This window comes from Fistularia commersonii, chromosome 28, assembly GCF_037954325.1.
Source record: "Fistularia commersonii isolate RoL2024-O1a breed Wild chromosome 28, RoL_Fcom_v1.0, whole genome shotgun sequence".
Taxonomy (NCBI): domain Eukaryota; kingdom Metazoa; phylum Chordata; class Actinopteri; order Syngnathiformes; family Fistulariidae; genus Fistularia; species Fistularia commersonii.
In genome coordinates this window covers 5,127,742-5,145,541 of record NC_141311.1, presented here as the reverse complement: position 1 = coordinate 5,145,541, position 17,800 = coordinate 5,127,742, and the positions used below count along the sequence as shown (strand labels likewise).

Here is a 17,800-nt window from a genome sequence, read left to right as displayed (position 1 = left end):
GCATTGGATGAAATGTTTTGAACCTTGTCAGATAAAAACTAGATTTAGAAAAAAAAAAAAATCATTGTAGATAATCACACAAATGTATCTTTAAGTTTTCCAACCGCAATTGTTGATGTTAACACTTGAGTTATTTAGAAATTGTACATTGCTCATCGGTTATCACAGGACTTCAACTTGACATCACGTTTTCAGTCAAAGACTGTTGAATAAAAAAAAAAAAACTAAATCAAACTGACAACATGGAATTTCTTTATTTAGCTCACAGCCACATTTTACAAAACCCATAAAATATGGCATAAGGAATAATCTGGATTCCTTAGTTGTTTGATGGCCTGCAAAGTGTTAAAATGGAAAGAAAATTAACAGTTATCTATACAGTTGAGGATGAAATCTTCCAATTTTGTGTTACGAGGCTATTACTTACTTGGCCCATTCAACATTAAGAATAAGATGGTCATATCCAAATCCTGACACTCCTGCGATGGCTCTGGCTGCATCCTCCCGACGGTGGAAGCTGATAAAGGCAAAGCCCTACAGAGATCAAAGTGAACTTCATTAAACAAATCCACTTAAAAACAGATGAAACTCACCACTTACAAATTATACACACTATATTTAATCTGAAATACTGTTCCAACATTGATGCCTTTGTAGAAGAGCTGCATGTCCAGGAAAAGCACCACAGAGGGAATTATTAAAGCTCAACTGAATAAGACAAGATGTGAAACAGCACATCTGTTATGTACTTGACACCAGAAGACAAGTTTCCTTCAACACTTTGCTTATGAGTCTAATCAAATGCAAACAATTACATGTCGTGCCTTGTTTCTTCAACCTTCTGTCGTTATGCTTAATCAGACCAATGAAGAGGCACTTCTCTCAGTCAATACGAAACATTTGTGCAATTTAAACATTGCCTCTCAAAGTTTAGGGGTTACATAATTGATTAATTTCTAAGTATAAATCTCAACCTTGAGTATCTTTTTTTAATTTATTCTACACAGTATAAGTATGAAACATTCCCCCATATACTTTCCATTGCTAAATTAAGAAATGTCATTTCTGACCCATCCTATCAATCAGTGTTTTGAACTCTGATTTGGAATAAGTGGCTTTAGAAAGATGAGGCAAGCAGCCTATTATATTAAGTTTCAGACAAATATATGGAATCAGTAGCATAGCTAACTACATAGATCATGATTAGAAACACAGAAACCTAATAGCATTACCGCTCCTCTGCATTTCTAGCCTGACATGCTTTTGTACAATGAGTTCTGACCTTCGACTGTCCGGTGTTCTTGTCTTTGGCCAGATAGATTCTTGAAATAGAGCCAAAGGGTCTGAAGAGCTCCTGCAAGTCTGTCTCACGGGTGTCCTCAGACAGATTGGTCACACGGATGGTGGCATTGTCATCCGCTGTTGGGAGGGTGGGGTATTGCAGTTAAACATATGAAACAGGATGGCAGGAGAACTGAAACATGGGTCCCAGGTGTCAGCCGGAAAGCGTATGGAAACATTTCCAGCAGACGAAATGTTTATGTAGTATTTAAATGTTCATGCATTCTCATTCGTGTAGATTGCCTAAATCTCACCTCTGCGGTTAGGCTGCATGGACTCCCCTCTTCGTGTGCCTCCATCCCTCAGACTTGGCGGCACATATTTGCCAGTCTTGCTCTGAGCAGGCTGTGCAGGCTCTGGTTCTGCTGGCGGAAATAAAAGGAAAACAGGAAAGCAGTTGTTACACTTTCTGAAAAATGCCCACGGCTATGTTGAAATAAAGAGAAGAGTGCAATGTTGGTACCAGAGCCAGCAGGCTTCTCTTTGTCCCCGGTGGAAAGCCCAAGCTGTTCTGCCAGCTCCTTCTGCATTGGGCCCAGAGTATCCTTATAAGGACAGCGAGTGGTCCAATGGTCACCTTTGCAAATACGGCAAGACACAATCTTCTGTCCTTTAAGTTTGCTCATAGGATCCTCATCCTGGTCTTGGGCATTCAAATCCTTTAAGAAAAAAAGGCACAAAGTGAAACGTAAGGCCATATGTACCCGGACATTTTGTGAAATGCTGTAAAACAATGAGTAGCAACAGTCTAAGGTCAATCTTCACCTCCTTGCTGGAAATGAAAGTCATGAAGACGTCATCGCTGACCGTGGTGGTGGCAACATTGGGACCTGGTGCATCGAACTCAGAGTTGCCAAATTTCTTCCAGTTCTGACAGAATAGAGGAATACATCACATGACGACAGCCTTAACCCTAAAATATTCAGGGTCTGTTCTGTCTTATTTCAAAGCTTTGACTGCTTAACAACCAACCTTTCTCCTTGCAACTGCTTTGGAGGCTTTCCTTGTCTCAATCTTGAATGTTCGGACAATCTAGAGTTGAAAAAAAAAAAATTACAAAATGACAGCACACAATGGTTCAATCATTTATTAAAGGCCAGAGCGCCTGTATTAGGCATCGATGGCTTTTACCTAGGAAAAGATCATGTTACCTTGAACTTCTTTCCATCATCATCAATTTTGTATTCTGTGATTGTTTTAATATTTCCTTTGATGGTTTCCTTAGGTGAAGGAAGCGTCCCTGTGAAAAAGATACTATTGAGTCAGTTATTTTGGACGTAGAGGCGACATATACAAAGAGCGCACCCTTTAAATAACAGAAAAATGATAAAGCTATGTAATTGATATAACGTAATGCAGATTTCAGAGATGACATGTTGAAAAGTTAAGTTTAGGACACTGACAACAGAAATAGTGATCACGATACACTGATTATTACCGGTTTACGACCATAACCCGTCAACATTATCTTCAAATTTAGCTTGGCATTGCTCAACTAAATTTTCGCAATTAAAAACCAAATAATACTATTTTTCACATTTTATGTTAACACTTGCTTAGCTTGCTAGCGATTAACTGGGCTGGGTGAGTGATACAGCCTACGTCATTTCAATGAGCAGAAGCATTGGCCACATTAGTTGATAAAAAGTATTTCTGTACATGCAAGCCATATAACCATATTCTCAACGATTTTAAGATGAAAAGTGAACCGTTCTCTCGGCCATCTGTAAATTCAATTTCTAATAAAATATCAAGGAACCACGTGTAACCGCAAACCGTCTGACCGGCCTTTCCACCATACTAAAAGGGATGTGCTAGTCTAAGCTAACAATGCTAACTAGCTATTTACCTTCATCTCCTTCTTCGACTTGGTCGGCCCAGCTGGGCTTTGAGCTAAGGAAGATCAAAACACACTTATATGAAAGCAACAGTATTCGAGGATGCAAAATACAGAGTAAAGATGTCAAAATACTCACTCGTCGTACTCAGTCGACGGCATCCTCTCCGCTAAGCTAACCCCCGGGACCGCAGAGTGGAACGACGAGACCGAAGCCCAACCGCCAGAAACATGAAGTTCCGGTAACGTGATTTCACAATAAGAGTGCAATCAAAAAATCTTAATTTCAATTTTTAAATTCACGTTTTGAGAATAATTTTTGCTATCAAAAAATATGGAATATGGATCAAAAGTGTGTATTTTTGCACCCATCCCTAACTGGGCACCGGATGTGCGTGTTCTATTGATATTAACTCATTGATATTAAAAATATAACCTAATACAAACACTCTTACCAATACTGTACAGATAGAGACTTCATTTAAGAGTTGATTGTATGTCAGGACCAAATACTGCCATTCGGGTTAGTGCAAGCAATTAGGCCGATGGGGAGCCAGAGCATCTAATAACGATAGCATAAGATAAATATTAACATGTGCCCATTGATCTGTGTCATGCATGTATTTTCTGTATGATTCAAATGATTATAAACATTTGATTAAGTAAAAAAATTATGAAACGACATGACTTTCTTGAAGTCATAAGGTGAGGCAGACAGTATTCTGCCGCAGCCTGAATGGGGTGTACGTGAGCTGACAGGTTAGCAATCGATTTAGCAATCGATTAGCAATCGACGCAGCAATCATTTAGCTTGAGTCAATGAGTCAACGTTTGTCCATTTTTATGCTGCGTTTCGTCTGACTCACCTGATGGAGGATAATATATCAAAGCTTTATAATGTCTCAAAATTGGTCTTTCAATCAAAACAGAGGGTAAAAACCAATGCAAAACCAATGTCGGAGCTAAATTGTTTGCTTCAAACTAGGAGAAAGAAGATAATTCGCTTTTTCCCACACGAAACAGTATTAGCTTTGTTGCTGTGTAGCTTTCATTGCCTTCCATCTTTGGCTATTATCTCTGCTGAGGTTAGAAAGTGAAAAACAAGAAGGATTTTTACCAAAGTATCAGATTTTTATGTGGAGAAGGACAGAATTATTGACTTCGTATACAAGTAAAGGTAAGATGACAAGTGGTTTTCTTTGTGTGTGTTGGGGGGGGGGGGGGGGGTGAGATGAGACTGATTAAAAAAAAAACAGTAAAAAAACAAGTTCCATTTTTTCTTGTCATCGTCTTGATAAGCAACTTGCATTGAAATTGATTAAAGCACCAGAATTTGAAATTTTTAAAAAACAACAAAAAAATTAACAGTATAAAAATTAGTAGTGTTTGAAACCATTTTGTATTGCGTGTGCGTGTGTGTGTGCCTCACCAGCCTCTTTACACGTCACTGTTTTTTGCTCCAACAAATCAGTGCAGAAACAAACACTCACCAACATGGTTGCACAAAAACTCGTGTAATATGCTATTGATATTTTGAACAAAAAAGAGGTTCTAATGAAATAAAGTAAAAGTCAACTTTGTTGTCAGTTCTGCCATGTTTCACAGATACAGAGAAATAAAAATAGCCTTTCTCTTAGACCCATGTGCAAAAGTACAAAATTTATAAATAATACCACAGACAACAGCAAGGGAAGCTGGAATGATTCCTATGATTTTGACAGTTAGCCTCAATATGAGGGTTCAGATCAAAGAAGGGAAACATGTTGTTGACCATTATTGCTATAATATAGTGATTTTCAGAAATCTGTTGGTGATGTGTAGACAAGAAAATGCAGATGATTGACTAAGGCCAAGAGAGGACATTCAAAAGGACGCAGTCGGGCCAAGGTAGATGAAAACCCAGATAGCTTGCCACTTCTCTACAACCAAAAGCTGCTGCAGGGCATAGGTCTTTTGTATGGTAATGATAAAACCCCAGGTCCATTCAACATGGAGCAGTCACGCAATTTGAAACCTCACACAAATTGAAATTCAAAAAACTATTTGTCCCCTGGCGGTTCTTTTGTAAAAGCACTATTGAAGCTTCAATTTTTCCCTCGCAATGCATTATTAATATCTCTATTCCCTATAAAAGCCAGAGAAAGTATTTTTGTAATCGATATATACTTCAGTTTCAGCACAATAACTTGCACTGACACAACTTTCTTCCAACATAATTAGGATAAGAATAAGAATAACTTTATTTATCTCGAAGGAAATTGTTGTGCCAGTTACAAGAAAAATACAACAATAATTAATAATAGTAGAAAATTCTATAAACTGTAAAAAGGAAAAAGAAAATACAAATAAACTATAAAGTGTCTTAAGTCACAAGTGAAAACTATAAAGTGTCTTAAGGTCTTAAGTAACAAGTGAAAGATAAGGATTGCACAAGAGTATGAAAAAATATTGTACATGTAGCTGTTATGAAATACTGCAGTTATGAACATATATACAGATAAATTATTAAAATTTACAGTAATTGTTTGTTTTTTTTCCTTTTTTGGTTTTAAGATTTTAAGATTCCCTGTGGCTGAAGGGAGAGGAATTAAAAAGTCTGATAGCCTCCGGTAGGAAAGACCTCCTATGGCGTTCAGTGGAGCTCCTCGGTGGTATCAGTCTACGGCTGAAAGAGCTCTGACAGGACGTCACTGTGGCATTCAGGGGGTGATGAACATTGTCCATGATGCTGAGGAGCACTGACATCTGCACAACAAACTCCAGCTCCACTTCCAGGACAGGTCCAGCTCTCTTGATGGGCTTCTTGAGTCTGTTAGTATCAGCTGTCTTGAGCCTGCTGCCCCTGCACACAACAGCGTAGAAGATGACGCTGGACACCACCAAGTGGTTAAACATCTGCAGCACAGTCCTGCAGACTTTGAAAGATCTGAGCCTCCTGAGGAAGAACAGGCGGCTCTGACCCTTCTTGAAGATGGCGTTGGTGTTTATAGTCCGGACCAGTTTATTGTCCAAGTCCACAATGTCCACTTCTGTACCCCTGATGGTGACCGGGTTCAGGTGGGTCCTCTGTTTCCTGAAATCCACCACTAGCTCCTTTGTCTTTGTGACATTGAGCTGCAGGTGGTTCAGTCCACACCACTCCACAAACCTGTTCACCATGCTCCTGTACTCCTCCTCCTGGCCTCTGTTGATGCAGCCCACGATGGCAGAGTCATCTGAGAATTTCTGCAGGTGGTAGGACTGCGGGGATAACCTGAAGTCCAAGAGGTGTAGAGCGTAAACAGGTAGGGAGACACGGCCGTCCCCTGCAACGCCCCCGTGCTGCTCACAATAGTGTCCGACGTGATGTTCCCCAGCCTCACGTACTGCAGCCGGCCTGTGAGGTAGTTGTCGATCCAGGCCACGAGTGGAGCATCCACCTGCATGTCCAGAAGCTTCCTGTTCAGCAGGGCAGGTCAAATGGTGTTAAAAGCACTGGAGAAGTTGAAGAACATAACTCTCAAAGTGCTTCCTGCCTCCCCCAGATGGGTGTAGACTCTGTGCAGCAGGAAGATGATGGCGTCTTCCACTCCTATCCGGGGCTGGTATGCGAACTGCAGGGGGTCCAGCGAAGGTCCGACGACTGTGCGAAGGTGCCTCAGGATGAGCCTCTCCAAGTGACTTCATGACGTGTGATGTCATGGCCACTGGTCTGTTGTCGCTGTGTGTGCTGGGATGCTTCTTCTTGGGCACTGGGACCAAGCATGAGGTTTTCCAGCAGTCAGGGACAACCATCTGGATCAGGCTCAGGTTGAAGAGATGTTGTTTTCCATGGCCAGTGATGGTTTTCAACCCACTCCACACCTCCCTCATGTTGTTCAGCTGGAGTTTGCTCTCCAGCTCTCTCCTGCAACTGTCCTTGCCCTCTGTGATCTTCTCCCTCAGCTCAGTCTGCACCTTCAGCTCCTCTTTGTCTCCGCTCCTGAATACGGCCTTCTTCCTGTTCAGTGTCCTTTATGACCTTAGTCACCCAGGGTTTATTGTTTGAGAAACAATGCATCGCTGTGGTCGGGATGATCTTGTCAGTGCAGAAGTTCACATAGTACACAGGAGCTGCATTATCCGTTTTTGTGACTTGAAAGTCTTTGATTCTAGACCAGACTCAGATTTGCTGGGTACCAGGGCTGGGGTTTACTTCCAAAATACTTGTGATTTCACAAACTCCTCAGTCCATCTACTTGAAAAAACCTTTATTGAAGCTTTGAATTGATTTACACAAACTTCTCCATTTACAAGGATGGGTAACTGTAGATGTAAAACATATGCAATGTATCCTTTTTTTTGATGTTAATGTTGTATTGCTTCTTAGCTCAAGTTAGTGTGCAACTATCAGCCTATCTCCCCAGAGAAACCTCCATAATCTGATTGTGAGCGATGCAGTGTTTACTTTTTTTTTTCTGAACAAATGACGGTTATTGACTTTATAGATTACCAAGACAATCCCACCGTCCTTCCATATGGGTGGTGGTGAAGGGCGGCTCGGTCCATCAGCAAGTTCAAATAAGGCAAGAAATAATGCTCAAATCTCCCTTTGTGATTTGGGGTGTTCAAACTACACATTTTAATCTGGAAGTAGCACATCAAGGAGAATGTGAAGTGAAGAATTCTGTGGATTTCAAACAAAAGAATTGCAACCCCTCCTTCCCGATCCCATAAATAAAAAAAACAAAACAAAACAATAAGCTGATGTTGCTGGCAAAACATTTTTGTCTGACAATTTGGATCAACAGAACAGGTTAATATAAAAGAATAACTTGTAGACAAGTAACCTTGAGCATACAATCATATGGGCTCCAAAGTACAGAACAAATAATGTCAGAATTGATCATGAAACTTTAAGAAGCTGACACTTGTAAAGAATGTACACCATTTTTTCTCCAATGTCAGCAGCTAAATATCTTTCAGTATAAGTTCTTATGGTGTGAAAATAACACAGGCTGGTTTCAGTTCGGTGGTTCATCTTCAGCCATCAAGTGTTGCAATGAACCAGCATTCGCTCCAAAGGCCCTGAGAGGCTGGAACACAGAGCAATAGTGGATGCTCATTGCCATCCAGTTCTCCAGCACACTACTGCATCTGACATCTGGTCTAGGAGAGAAGAGCTTCAGCCTTTCCCCTTCCTCTGTTTGAAGCCCTGTTTTGCTCCGGCTCCTTTCCTCTTTGTGCCCAGATTCCCTTTTTGGCCCTTGGGTTTAAACTGTTTGTCTCTACTTTTATTTCCAAATTTTTTGCCTTCAAATTTATTCTTCCTATCAAATTTATTATCGCCGTGTTTCTTGGCTCCAAACATCTTGCTTCCAGGGGATGTTTTCTTCCCAAATGGTTTCGGTCTATCCCCCGGTGTTTTCTGTCCTTTGCTAAGTTGCCTGGCTCCTGCCTTGGCTCTCGCTTTTCCTCCTGGACCATATGTTTTGGGGGACTTTGCACTGCTGTCTTTACTGGATTCATTAGATGACAGCTTCCTTTTCTTGGCAGGGCCTTGAGATTTCCCCGGGTGCCTCCTCTTCCTGGCCCCAGAGAACATACCTGCGCACAAAGTATTTTCTTAGTGAATCATATAAAAAAAACACAAAATGTGGTTATTAATAAGGAACTTAATACAAACCTTCATCTGGCTCTTCTCCCACAGCCTGCCTGTAGTACTCTGCCTCATCATCAGATTCCTCAGCAGCTGCTAGATCCCCCTGACTTCCTGGATCTTCAACTTCACTGTCATGCTCATCAGCGTCTTTCTTTCTCTTAATTCCTTCTAGGCTCTTTTTCCTGTTTAAATGAGGGGGGGAAATCTTCACACATTGTCCAAACAAAAAAAAAAAAAAACACCCGAAAATTAACAAACGCACTTATTCTCATCCCGTATTGTTTTCTTTCGGGCGACATTTTGCTCCTGCTGTTTTCGCCGTTCCTCCCGCTCCTTCAGCTGGGCCTCTTTTCGCGTCAGGATGTCCCGTATTTCGTCTTCTGTCTTGGAGACTAAACAGAAAGTGTGTGGAAAAGTACTTATTAAAAAGCAAAACTGTCAGTCACTCTACACACATGAAAAAGGAAAACTTTGGATGCATCAGTAAGCGTTTACTTTTAGAGAGAAATCATAGATATCATACTGACAGTGTCATCATGTACATCCGAGGGTTCATAATACAGTGGAGAAACTGTACGCTGTACTTACTTATCCGATGATAAAGGACATTTCCATCTCCCATGCCTTCTTGTATCTTCACCAACTGCAGGGTCATTCGAGGACCAATCTGCCAAAAATGCAACAGACCGTTTAGCAACCACGCAAACACCTGGTATTTTGGATCTGAAAAATCATAAAGTGCACATACCTCGGTCAAACGCACAGCACTCTGCTGAGATGCCATGTTGCCGCGACCCGAGTAGACCTGTGGCAGCTCGGTGATATTGTGGTCTCCGTCTTGTTCAGCCTCGCTTTCCGATAGGTTGGCTCCCCTGTGGGTTACGAGGAAGAACAGCGGAACAGACAGTTACCAAGTTGCTGTAAGTCAAACAAAAAGAAAAAAATACAGCAGCCAGCCCCAGGATAGAAGCAGATGCAACATCACTTACTTGATCAGCAGCTCACTTATATCTTCTAATTTGCTCATGTTTGGAAACTTCTCTTGCATCAGCTTCTTGACGCCACGACTCATTCCCACCGGGACCACCTTCAGGCTGCTGTAGTTAAATAAAAAAAAAAAAAAAACACACGTCAGTTGGATGCATGAATCAAAACCACAAGTGATGAACAGCCAGGTGTTTCTGAGGGGCTCATCAGTGCGTTTACTTTGAACAAGCATCACTGAACACTCAAGTCCCAATTTGTCATCACCTGAGCCCAATTTCTGTTATTTATTTAATGTTTAACATCCATAATAACCACATTTGTATTCCAGTTATCATAAAAAGATATCCATTTAATGTTTATGCATGAATTGTTCCAACTCTAACACGAGCAGTCACAGCATTTGACTAAAATGTTTACTTACTAATGCCGAAATTCTATTTCCTGGGACTTCGGATTGTAGTTGAGCAGCACACACCTCTTAATATTATTGAGGCTGACCTGGGAAACATGGGAACATTCATTCACACTGAAACTTTGGGTTCAGCTGTCAATGAGGAGTACATGACCGGGCAATCAGAAAGCGTTTACTTTTGACAAAATCGTCACAGGGGAACTCGGAAGACTATACTTTCATCAAATTAACCGACAGGACACCATAGACTCAGTATCACAATCAGTTAGCTGGCTAAACCATACCTTGTGCACATTGATGGAGGGAAACATGTTTTGAAACATGGTGGCCATTAGTTTGACCTGCATTCCATCAACTCCAAAGTTATTGAGGATAAGTAGTGGATGGTGCGTGAACTGCTGCTCGTGCATCCTGTGCTTCTTTAGGGACGAAACCACATCTTTGATAAGAGCGTACTGAGGAATGACAAAAAAAAAATCAAGTTTTTAGTTGAAGCAGAGTCGCCTGACAGTAAAGTTGTGTTTATGGTGTGGGACGATCAGTGCGTTTACTTTGAAAAGTATCACTTTAAAATCAATTGTTCAAGCTTCATCACCTATACCCACAAAATCAGTTTCATGAGGTTTTCACTACAAGTGATGGTGGTTACCTTGACAACTCTGAAATGAAGCATGGGGCCTTTGGGAAGCCGAGCCAGTCTCTGAAAAAAATAAATACATCAGCTAACGTTAGGATGTTTATCCCGAGACCTCATTTCTCAAGGTGTTGTGTAGACTCACCATATTGATGTTGCTGAGTGTCTTGCTGAAAATGACGAAATGAGTGACTCCCAGAGGCCCCGCTATCGCGACAAAGTCCTTCAGTACATTCTTCTTCCGGACCTGATACAAAAACAAACCAAGTTAACAAGTACTGAACTACCAGTATTTGAACTTTAGATTCTAAAAATGTCTCAAGTAGATATAAAGACATGACCACTATTTAAATGAACGATTTCAATATGATCTTACAGTCAAAGTATTTAGATAAACTGTTATTGGAACAAAAAGTGAGATTAGGGGAAAAAAAATGAACATCAGCAAACACTAAAATACACAGTGGGAAGAAAAAAAAAATCAGAGGTAAACTGAGTGAAACTTTTCGATTGTCGCAGCGTTGATGTTGCCAGAATAAAAAGTCATTTTAGGACGGTTCAGACCTTTAGGTTCTCGGCAGTATATGGCTCCATCACTTTTCGTACGTCCGAAATGAGCTGACCGAGGTTTTTGCCAATCTGGCCGCGGTTGAACACGAAGGAGTGCGGGATAGCGCCGTACGACTCTTCGGCCACATGGTTGGCTGTCGCTCGGGCCTTCTTCTGGTTCTTAGTCTGAAACACCAAACACAAAAATAACGTGAAAAACCAACCAGACCTTTATGAGTAAAAACTATAGATTGAATACATCAATTTTAGACGCTATCGTGGTGATCAGTAAATACACGAGTAGCCGAACAGTTGTTTTCAAAGACGGTCATGCTAACTCGGAGGCTAATGTGCAGGCACACGCTGTTTCTTACCTTCGATTTCCCCATTACTTAAAGAGACGCAGGAACGGCGAAGTCAATCGATTAAAAACATCAACCGGTGATGTGCTATATCGATGCTGGCGAGAGAAAACGGGATCATCGCCTCCTGTTTTCTTCAACTATAACTCCCTCACCACCTCCAATACAACGTCACGGACGTGCCGTCCACATGGGTCCACCGTTGGTGTCACACACTAACATGTCCGTGTATGTAATCTAGCACGGATTACAGCAGTTCCTAGTATGGTTATTTGGTCTAGATACGGAAATAATAGTGCTTACTTCTGTAATTTAAGGAACCCACATTGGGATGCATACCTACATTTTGAAATTATTCACTTTCTCTCAATATTTTTACTACAAGTCTACCAGAAAAAAAATCTTTATGCTCTATTCCCTTTTTTTGTTCCCCATATGTATAGTTCATGAATAGTGAGTGCCTATCTCATTCAAATAGTCTTTTTAATATTGGGAAATCAAAGTAACATCTTATGCTGACTCTCTTACCCATCCCTATCTTCAATGCTATCCAGTCACACCAGTTTTATTTTTATCCAAATTTATTTTCCTCCAAAACATAAACTTGCTCACCTGATAGTCTAATATGTGTCCTGGAATCCCAAGTTAATTATGTTATGTTTTTCTCTTCTACACCATTCACATCATAGATTTCCTTTGCATACACCACCAATATTTAAATACTTCCTCAATTTATATAACCTGGAGGAGGACATGATCTAAAATACAAAATACACACAAAAACAAGAATATAGCAGCACCGAATCTTTGTTTTATTTGTCCTTTTTTTAGAAAGAAAAAAAAAACAGCCTGTTGCCATTTGATTTCAGTGACAGTTCGTCCTCCTAAGATTTCATCCTCTAGATTTCATCAAATTGCGATTGCTCCTCTCCTATCCCTCTTTTCCACAATTTAAATTTTTATGCTCCGTCTGCAGTTTGGTCCTTTTTTTTATTAGTTCCTTTTTAATGTAATGTAATGTAGTTTTAATGTAAAAGAGGACCTTGCCAATGCCCACTATCAGGTCCCACTTCATTGTACCTTGGTCTTAGCCATGTAAGACCTGGGTGAGGAATCAATGTTGAAAATTTATTCAAATTAATGGGTTAATATTTTTATAGAATAAAATTGATTTTCACTCTGATAATCGAGGGGAAATGCCATCATCGACTGATCAGATCCAAGTTATGTATAGTTAGTTACTACCCCCATCTAGATACTCCCAGACTAAAATGACAGCGTGACAATATTAACGGGAGTTGTGGGCCTAAGCAAGACCTATTGATATGGAGACAGGAATGTATACTTGCTTATACTGTATGTGCTGACATGGAAACAAATATTTTACAGTCCCTACAACAGAGCAAACCATAACCTGGCGGAATTACAAAAAGGTGTGAGGTGGGCTGTCCAGTAGAGTGTGCTCTGACTCCATGATGTCAGCACTGCTAGTGTAAGTAAATTGGATTAGATTTCTGCAGTTCAGCAGATAAATGGTAGCTAAAGTCTTATGATTGGTTAGCAGGGATAGCAAATAGCCTGCAGTGTCACTTTCAATGTGAGGTGCTCAAATTGCATTGAAATAAAAGTTCATATCACAATAAAATATCATTCTCCAGGCCAAGAGGGTGCATTACTTTTATGTAGAAATTAATGTTAAGAACTATTTTATGTTGCATACATGACAGACATAACATTGTTTTTGGTTACTAGAGTATCACACTTGCGACAATGCTTCAACAAAAAAGTTCAAATAAATGCCCAGAAATGACAGTAAAATGTGTTTCAGAGATTTTAAACCATGTAAAAGCACAGCTCACACTTCATATATTGGTATGTTTAAACACTAATATTCATTATGAAATTGGCTTTATATAGTAAGGGTATTTATTTTGGAGAGCTGTTAAACAATCAAGGGAGGAGACATTCCAGGATTCCTCCACTAGCCATAGACCTAAACAGGGAGGAGGTGTCATTAGGACAGTTTGTAATTAGTTGTGCTCCTCCAGAAGTTCTTATACACACTGCTTCTGAAGAGGAAGGGATGAACTCGCGCCCGACAAACTTGGATGACATCCTACTTCTTCACGTTACTCATTTTCCCTTTTTTTTTCCAGTCATATTCATTAATGCAGACACGAAGCCTAGAAGTGGCTTGTTTATTGGACTCTTAAGGAGCTTGGGTTATGTATAGTAACATTTTTCTAGTTTTAAATTTTACAACTTTTTTGTATTTTTTTTAACTTTTTGCCTTTGGAGGGGGAATCGTAGTCTGGATCGTTTCAGACGTCTGAAGAAACCATTTAGAACCACCACAGTAAGTTTTTTTAATCACTAACAAAACATATTTAGTTTAACCCATTATACTTATCAGCAGAAAAGTAATATCATATAATAAAATAGACCATCCGGTAACTTATTTAATTGCTATTTAAATGATAGACATTTACAACTGGTGGCAGTCAAGCGGTCCACTGAGGGTTTTGTTTGTGCATTTGTCAATATTTGACTGATGCATTTATGGCGCTGGCCATTAGTGTTGTGGTGGAATGGGGCTCTGACTCTAAAAGGATTCAACCCAGTGTGAGATGGAGATGTGTTGATTCTGCCTGGTTTGTGTTGATTGTTGTTCCCTCTGTGTTGACTTGACAATAAATTCCAGCCGAGGAGGAAAAGTGTTTATCTCCACTTCTCCAGGGAACATGTGGGTGCCAGTAGTGCCAACAAGCCCATGTTTACCTTGAAAACAAAATCAGTATGCTTGACATTTTTCATGAGAATCAGCTGTTAAACTGGAGATCTGTTTTCTTTTTAATTATTATGGAAATAATAATCCTGTCCTCTCCTCCAGAGTGTCCACAGGCATTGATAATTCATGGGGAAGACACTAACAACAATTGGTCGGACTCTTTTCTTAATACTCTGTTGGGACATACCTGAAGCTGGGGGAAACAAAGATGAAGCCCATGGCGGGTATACTCAGAAAACTTCGTCACGTTCTCCAGGCCGGTGCTCCTACACTTTCATAGTTCCCCAGCAGAAACTATCTGGAGCATTGTGTTTGAACACACAGTCTGGTACCACTAATCAGTCAGAGGTGGCAGCGTTACGAATGGAGCTGAAAAGGCAGCAGGAGCAGCTCCAGAAGTTGCAGGGCCAGCTGGAGCAGGAGGGGGCCCTCGGCACGGAGGTGAGAACCCTGCGCAAAGAGAGCAACACTATGAATTCTCGCATTGCCCAGCTCTATGCTGAACTACTGCAGGAAGTCATTCACAAAAAAGACCAGGCCTTGGAACAGAGAAGGGTGGAAAACATCCTGCTAAATGCTACAACGCAGGTTAGTAGATACTTTGAGCTCATGATGATCTTTCACACTGCAGCTGCACTACACCTTTTCTTAAATATTTACCAATGTCTACTTTGGCTTGTGGAAAATCTCAGGCACTACAGGTGTCCAGTAATTACAGGGAGCTGGAAAAGAAATACAGAGCCCTCACCTCCATGATGAGCTCTCAGAACCAGTTTATTGCCCGCCTGGAGAAGCAGTGCCAGTGTAGGGACTCCACCCAGTCCCCTCTGGTAGGGAACAATCTGCAGTCTTTTTTGTTGGATATTCAAGTGGATTTGAATTGAAGAGCTAAGAATGCTGTTCTGTTTTTTTCCCCCTTGGTCTGCACAGGTGGCAACTGAAACACCAAAAAGACAGTCTAATGTGCATCCTAATTACAGCTCGGAAGCCCACAAAATGATCAACGACGTTCAAAGAGACCAAAGTGTTTCACCAAAGCAGCAAGAAAATACTGTGGGGGTTCATTTACTCCCCACCACCCAAGCCAGCACTCCTACAGACCATCCTTTCATTAGTTTCCCTGTCACAAAAACTCCAGGTACATTTGATTAAAGCTTATGGGAAAAGAGCATGCACAAATGAGTACGTTTTCTTAAAGAATTGTTTCAGTGCAGTTCAATTAGTAGCCGTCACAGACGGAGTCAGTGACCTAGTGGTAGGAGGCTTATCGCTCCAGGAATGCCTAAACAATGTCAAGCACACAGTCGGACCTCTTATCAGAGCAGAGTGACTGAGGAAAGTCATGTAAACACATATGATTCAAAGCAGTTCCCAGAGTGTCTATGCTCTCTTTGCTCTTTACTTGAGAGTTCGAAATTACAAAACGCAGATTTTTTTTCACATACCCAAAAACGAGGAGTGTGTGTGTGACTTAACACCTCCTAAAATGCCTTGTTAATAAAGCACTTGGCTTTTAGGGTGCCTCTGTATCATGACAATGACATATTAACTCTCAGAGTAGAAAACATGTCTCGAAGTACATATGTTCTTTTTGCAGATTCCTCCACTCAGTGTCTTATCACCGAAACAGGAGACGGTGAACATATGCAAGGGAAAAATTCTCCAACTGGAAAAATGCAATTTGAAGTTGTCGTGCATCTCTAATTGTCCTGAAGTTTTTTTTTTTTTTTTTAAATACTCTTGATTTTACTTGTGTTCCAACTCAGGGCCGTGGCGAGACTGCAAGCATGTGTTGGACTCGGGGGAGACAGCCAGCGGGATTTACTTGCTGCGCCCGCAGAGTGACAACCGACTCCTACAGGCCTGGTGTGAGCAGAATCAGGGTGAGGGAGGTTGGACTGTCATCCAGAGGAGACAAGATGGGTCGGTCAACTTCTTCAGGGCTTGGGAACAGTATAAGGTGATGTGAAGTGGATTTAAAAGACCCTAACTTAATCATTTGGACGATTTTCACAAATGTTGCTGAAATTTACTGACAGTGATGGTAGAAGTATCAAACACATTTCTCTCAGTGCACAAAGGAACATGAAGCATTTAAAAAAAATAATAAAAAAGAACAGGAATCTCAAATTTTAGCGCTCAATTCAATAATATTATTCACTGATCCTGATCTGTGCAATGTGATCTGTGCAGGATTAGGAATTTGGTTTGTTTAAATGAACTGATTCCTTCTCAAAACATAAACTCCTAAAATGAATAACACTACAGGCAAGAACAAAAAAAAGATGTTTTGAATGTTTTTTTGAATGAGAGTTGAAAACCTAGATTATCAAACATAATGACATAAAGCATAATTGTTCCCCTTGATCTGGGCTTGTTGGCGTATTTCAGCAAGGCTTTGGGAATCTAGATGGAGAGTACTGGCTGGGCTTGGAGCACCTCTACTGGCTGACCAAACAAACCCAATATAAGCTCCGAGTTGCTCTGGAGGACTGGCAGGGCCGGCAGGTGTTTGCTGAATATAACAGTTTCTACGTGGAGCCAGAGAGCGACTGGTATCGCCTGCGGTTGGGACAGTACAGCGGCAGTGCTGGGGATTCCCTCTCATGGCACAACAATAAGGCGTTTACCACTCTGGATCGAGACAAGGACAGCTACACAGGTTCTCCTTCCTCTTCCTGAAATTTTCCGTTGTTCAACATGTTGTTGTGGTTACTTATTGTGACAGTTACACTGCTTTTTGCTGTGTCATCATCAGGAAATTGCGCTCATTACCAGAAAGGCGGCTGGTGGTACCACATGTGTGCACACTCCAATCTCAATGGGGTGTGGTATCGGGGCGGACACTACCGCAGCCGTTACCAGGATGGGGTCTACTGGGCAGAGTTTCATGGGGGGTCCTACTCTCTAAAAAAAGTATCCATGATGATTAAACCCATATGATACATTTGGATAATGAATGCATGAGAAGGAATAGCAATTTATGCTTTTAGAAGCATACGCAATTTTGAAAAATAAGCTTGTGTATAAATCCCAGCGCACAGTTTGGAGCCAGTCTGTATAATTACTGCTCCGATAAAGTATTTTCGCAGTCATTAAGTGGCGTGCATCCAGCTCACATGGGTGCCTTGTCAAAGCTGATGTTTTCATGTGACAAATGTATCGGTCAATAAATGATAAACATTATCTACCACACTCTGAATCACTTGTGGTTTCCGCAGAAAATAACGGTTACTTTTGTTATGATGACACATTTCCTTTCTTTTTGAC

General features: G+C 40.9%; 3 protein-coding genes across 4 annotated transcripts; 1 reads left to right on the top strand and 2 right to left on the bottom strand.

Moving 5' to 3' along the window:
* Positions 1-239: 239 nt before the first annotated feature.
* On the bottom strand, positions 240-3,431 carry eif3g (eukaryotic translation initiation factor 3, subunit G). Of its 2 annotated transcripts, none has more exons than XM_086176405.1 (10): positions 3,318-3,431; positions 3,191-3,234; positions 2,493-2,581; positions 2,314-2,373; positions 2,107-2,211; positions 1,805-2,000; positions 1,596-1,706; positions 1,283-1,419; positions 428-534; positions 240-335 (listed from the first exon to the last, which is right to left on the bottom strand). In XM_086176405.1, exons 1-10 carry the CDS (start codon positions 3,338-3,340, stop codon positions 320-322), a joined length of 888 nt encoding a protein of 295 aa, XP_086032531.1. In that variant the 5' UTR covers positions 3,341-3,431; the 3' UTR covers positions 240-319. The 2 variants fall into 2 exon arrangements, with proteins under 2 accessions (XP_086032531.1, XP_086032533.1); XM_086176407.1 differs by having other exon boundaries at positions 1,596-1,703; positions 3,318-3,430.
* Positions 3,432-7,395: 3,964 nt separating this feature from the next.
* ppan (peter pan homolog) lies at positions 7,396-11,958 on the bottom strand. The gene is made up of 12 exons (XM_086176401.1): positions 11,755-11,958; positions 11,396-11,566; positions 10,977-11,078; positions 10,847-10,897; positions 10,482-10,652; positions 10,207-10,283; positions 9,788-9,895; positions 9,547-9,670; positions 9,387-9,465; positions 9,061-9,190; positions 8,823-8,980; positions 7,396-8,743 (listed from the first exon to the last, which is right to left on the bottom strand). The coding sequence occupies exons 1-12, from the start codon at positions 11,767-11,769 to the stop codon at positions 8,322-8,324; spliced, it is 1,608 nt and encodes a 535-aa protein (XP_086032527.1). The 5' UTR covers positions 11,770-11,958; the 3' UTR covers positions 7,396-8,321.
* Positions 11,959-13,958: 2,000 nt separating this feature from the next.
* On the top strand, positions 13,959-17,723 carry angptl6 (angiopoietin-like 6). The gene is made up of 7 exons (XM_086176402.1): positions 13,959-14,098; positions 14,633-15,118; positions 15,223-15,360; positions 15,461-15,668; positions 16,297-16,490; positions 16,922-17,192; positions 17,289-17,723. The coding sequence occupies exons 2-7, from the start codon at positions 14,657-14,659 to the stop codon at positions 17,471-17,473; spliced, it is 1,458 nt and encodes a 485-aa protein (XP_086032528.1). The 5' UTR covers positions 13,959-14,098; positions 14,633-14,656; the 3' UTR covers positions 17,474-17,723.
* The last annotated feature ends 77 nt before the right edge of the window (positions 17,724-17,800 follow it).

Bases quoted from the DNA above. Each gene is read 5' to 3' on its own strand.
- eif3g (XM_086176405.1), bottom strand. From the start codon at position 3,340: ATGCCGTCGACTGAGTACGACGA. The intron at 2,582-3,190 runs GTAAATAGCTAG...TCTTTTTCACAG, and splicing joins AGTCGAAGAAGGAGATGAAG to GGACGCTTCCTTCACCTAAG. The intron at 2,001-2,106 runs GTGAAGATTGAC...TTTTTCTTAAAG, and splicing joins CTTTCATTTCCAGCAAGGAG to GATTTGAATGCCCAAGACCA.
- ppan (XM_086176401.1), bottom strand. The intron at 9,896-10,206 runs GTAAGTAAACAT...ATTTAACTACAG, and splicing joins GAAATAGAATTTCGGCATTA to CAGCCTGAAGGTGGTCCCGG. The intron at 8,744-8,822 runs GTTTGTATTAAG...CTTTGTGCGCAG, and splicing joins GGGAGAAGAGCCAGATGAAG to GTATGTTCTCTGGGGCCAGG.
- angptl6 (XM_086176402.1), top strand. From the start codon at position 14,657: ATGGGGAAGACACTAACAACAATTGGTCGGACTCTTTTCTTAATACTC. The intron at 15,119-15,222 runs GTTAGTAGATAC...GGAAAATCTCAG, and splicing joins TGCTAAATGCTACAACGCAG to GCACTACAGGTGTCCAGTAA. The intron at 17,193-17,288 runs GTTCTCCTTCCT...TGTCATCATCAG, and splicing joins AGACAAGGACAGCTACACAG to GAAATTGCGCTCATTACCAG.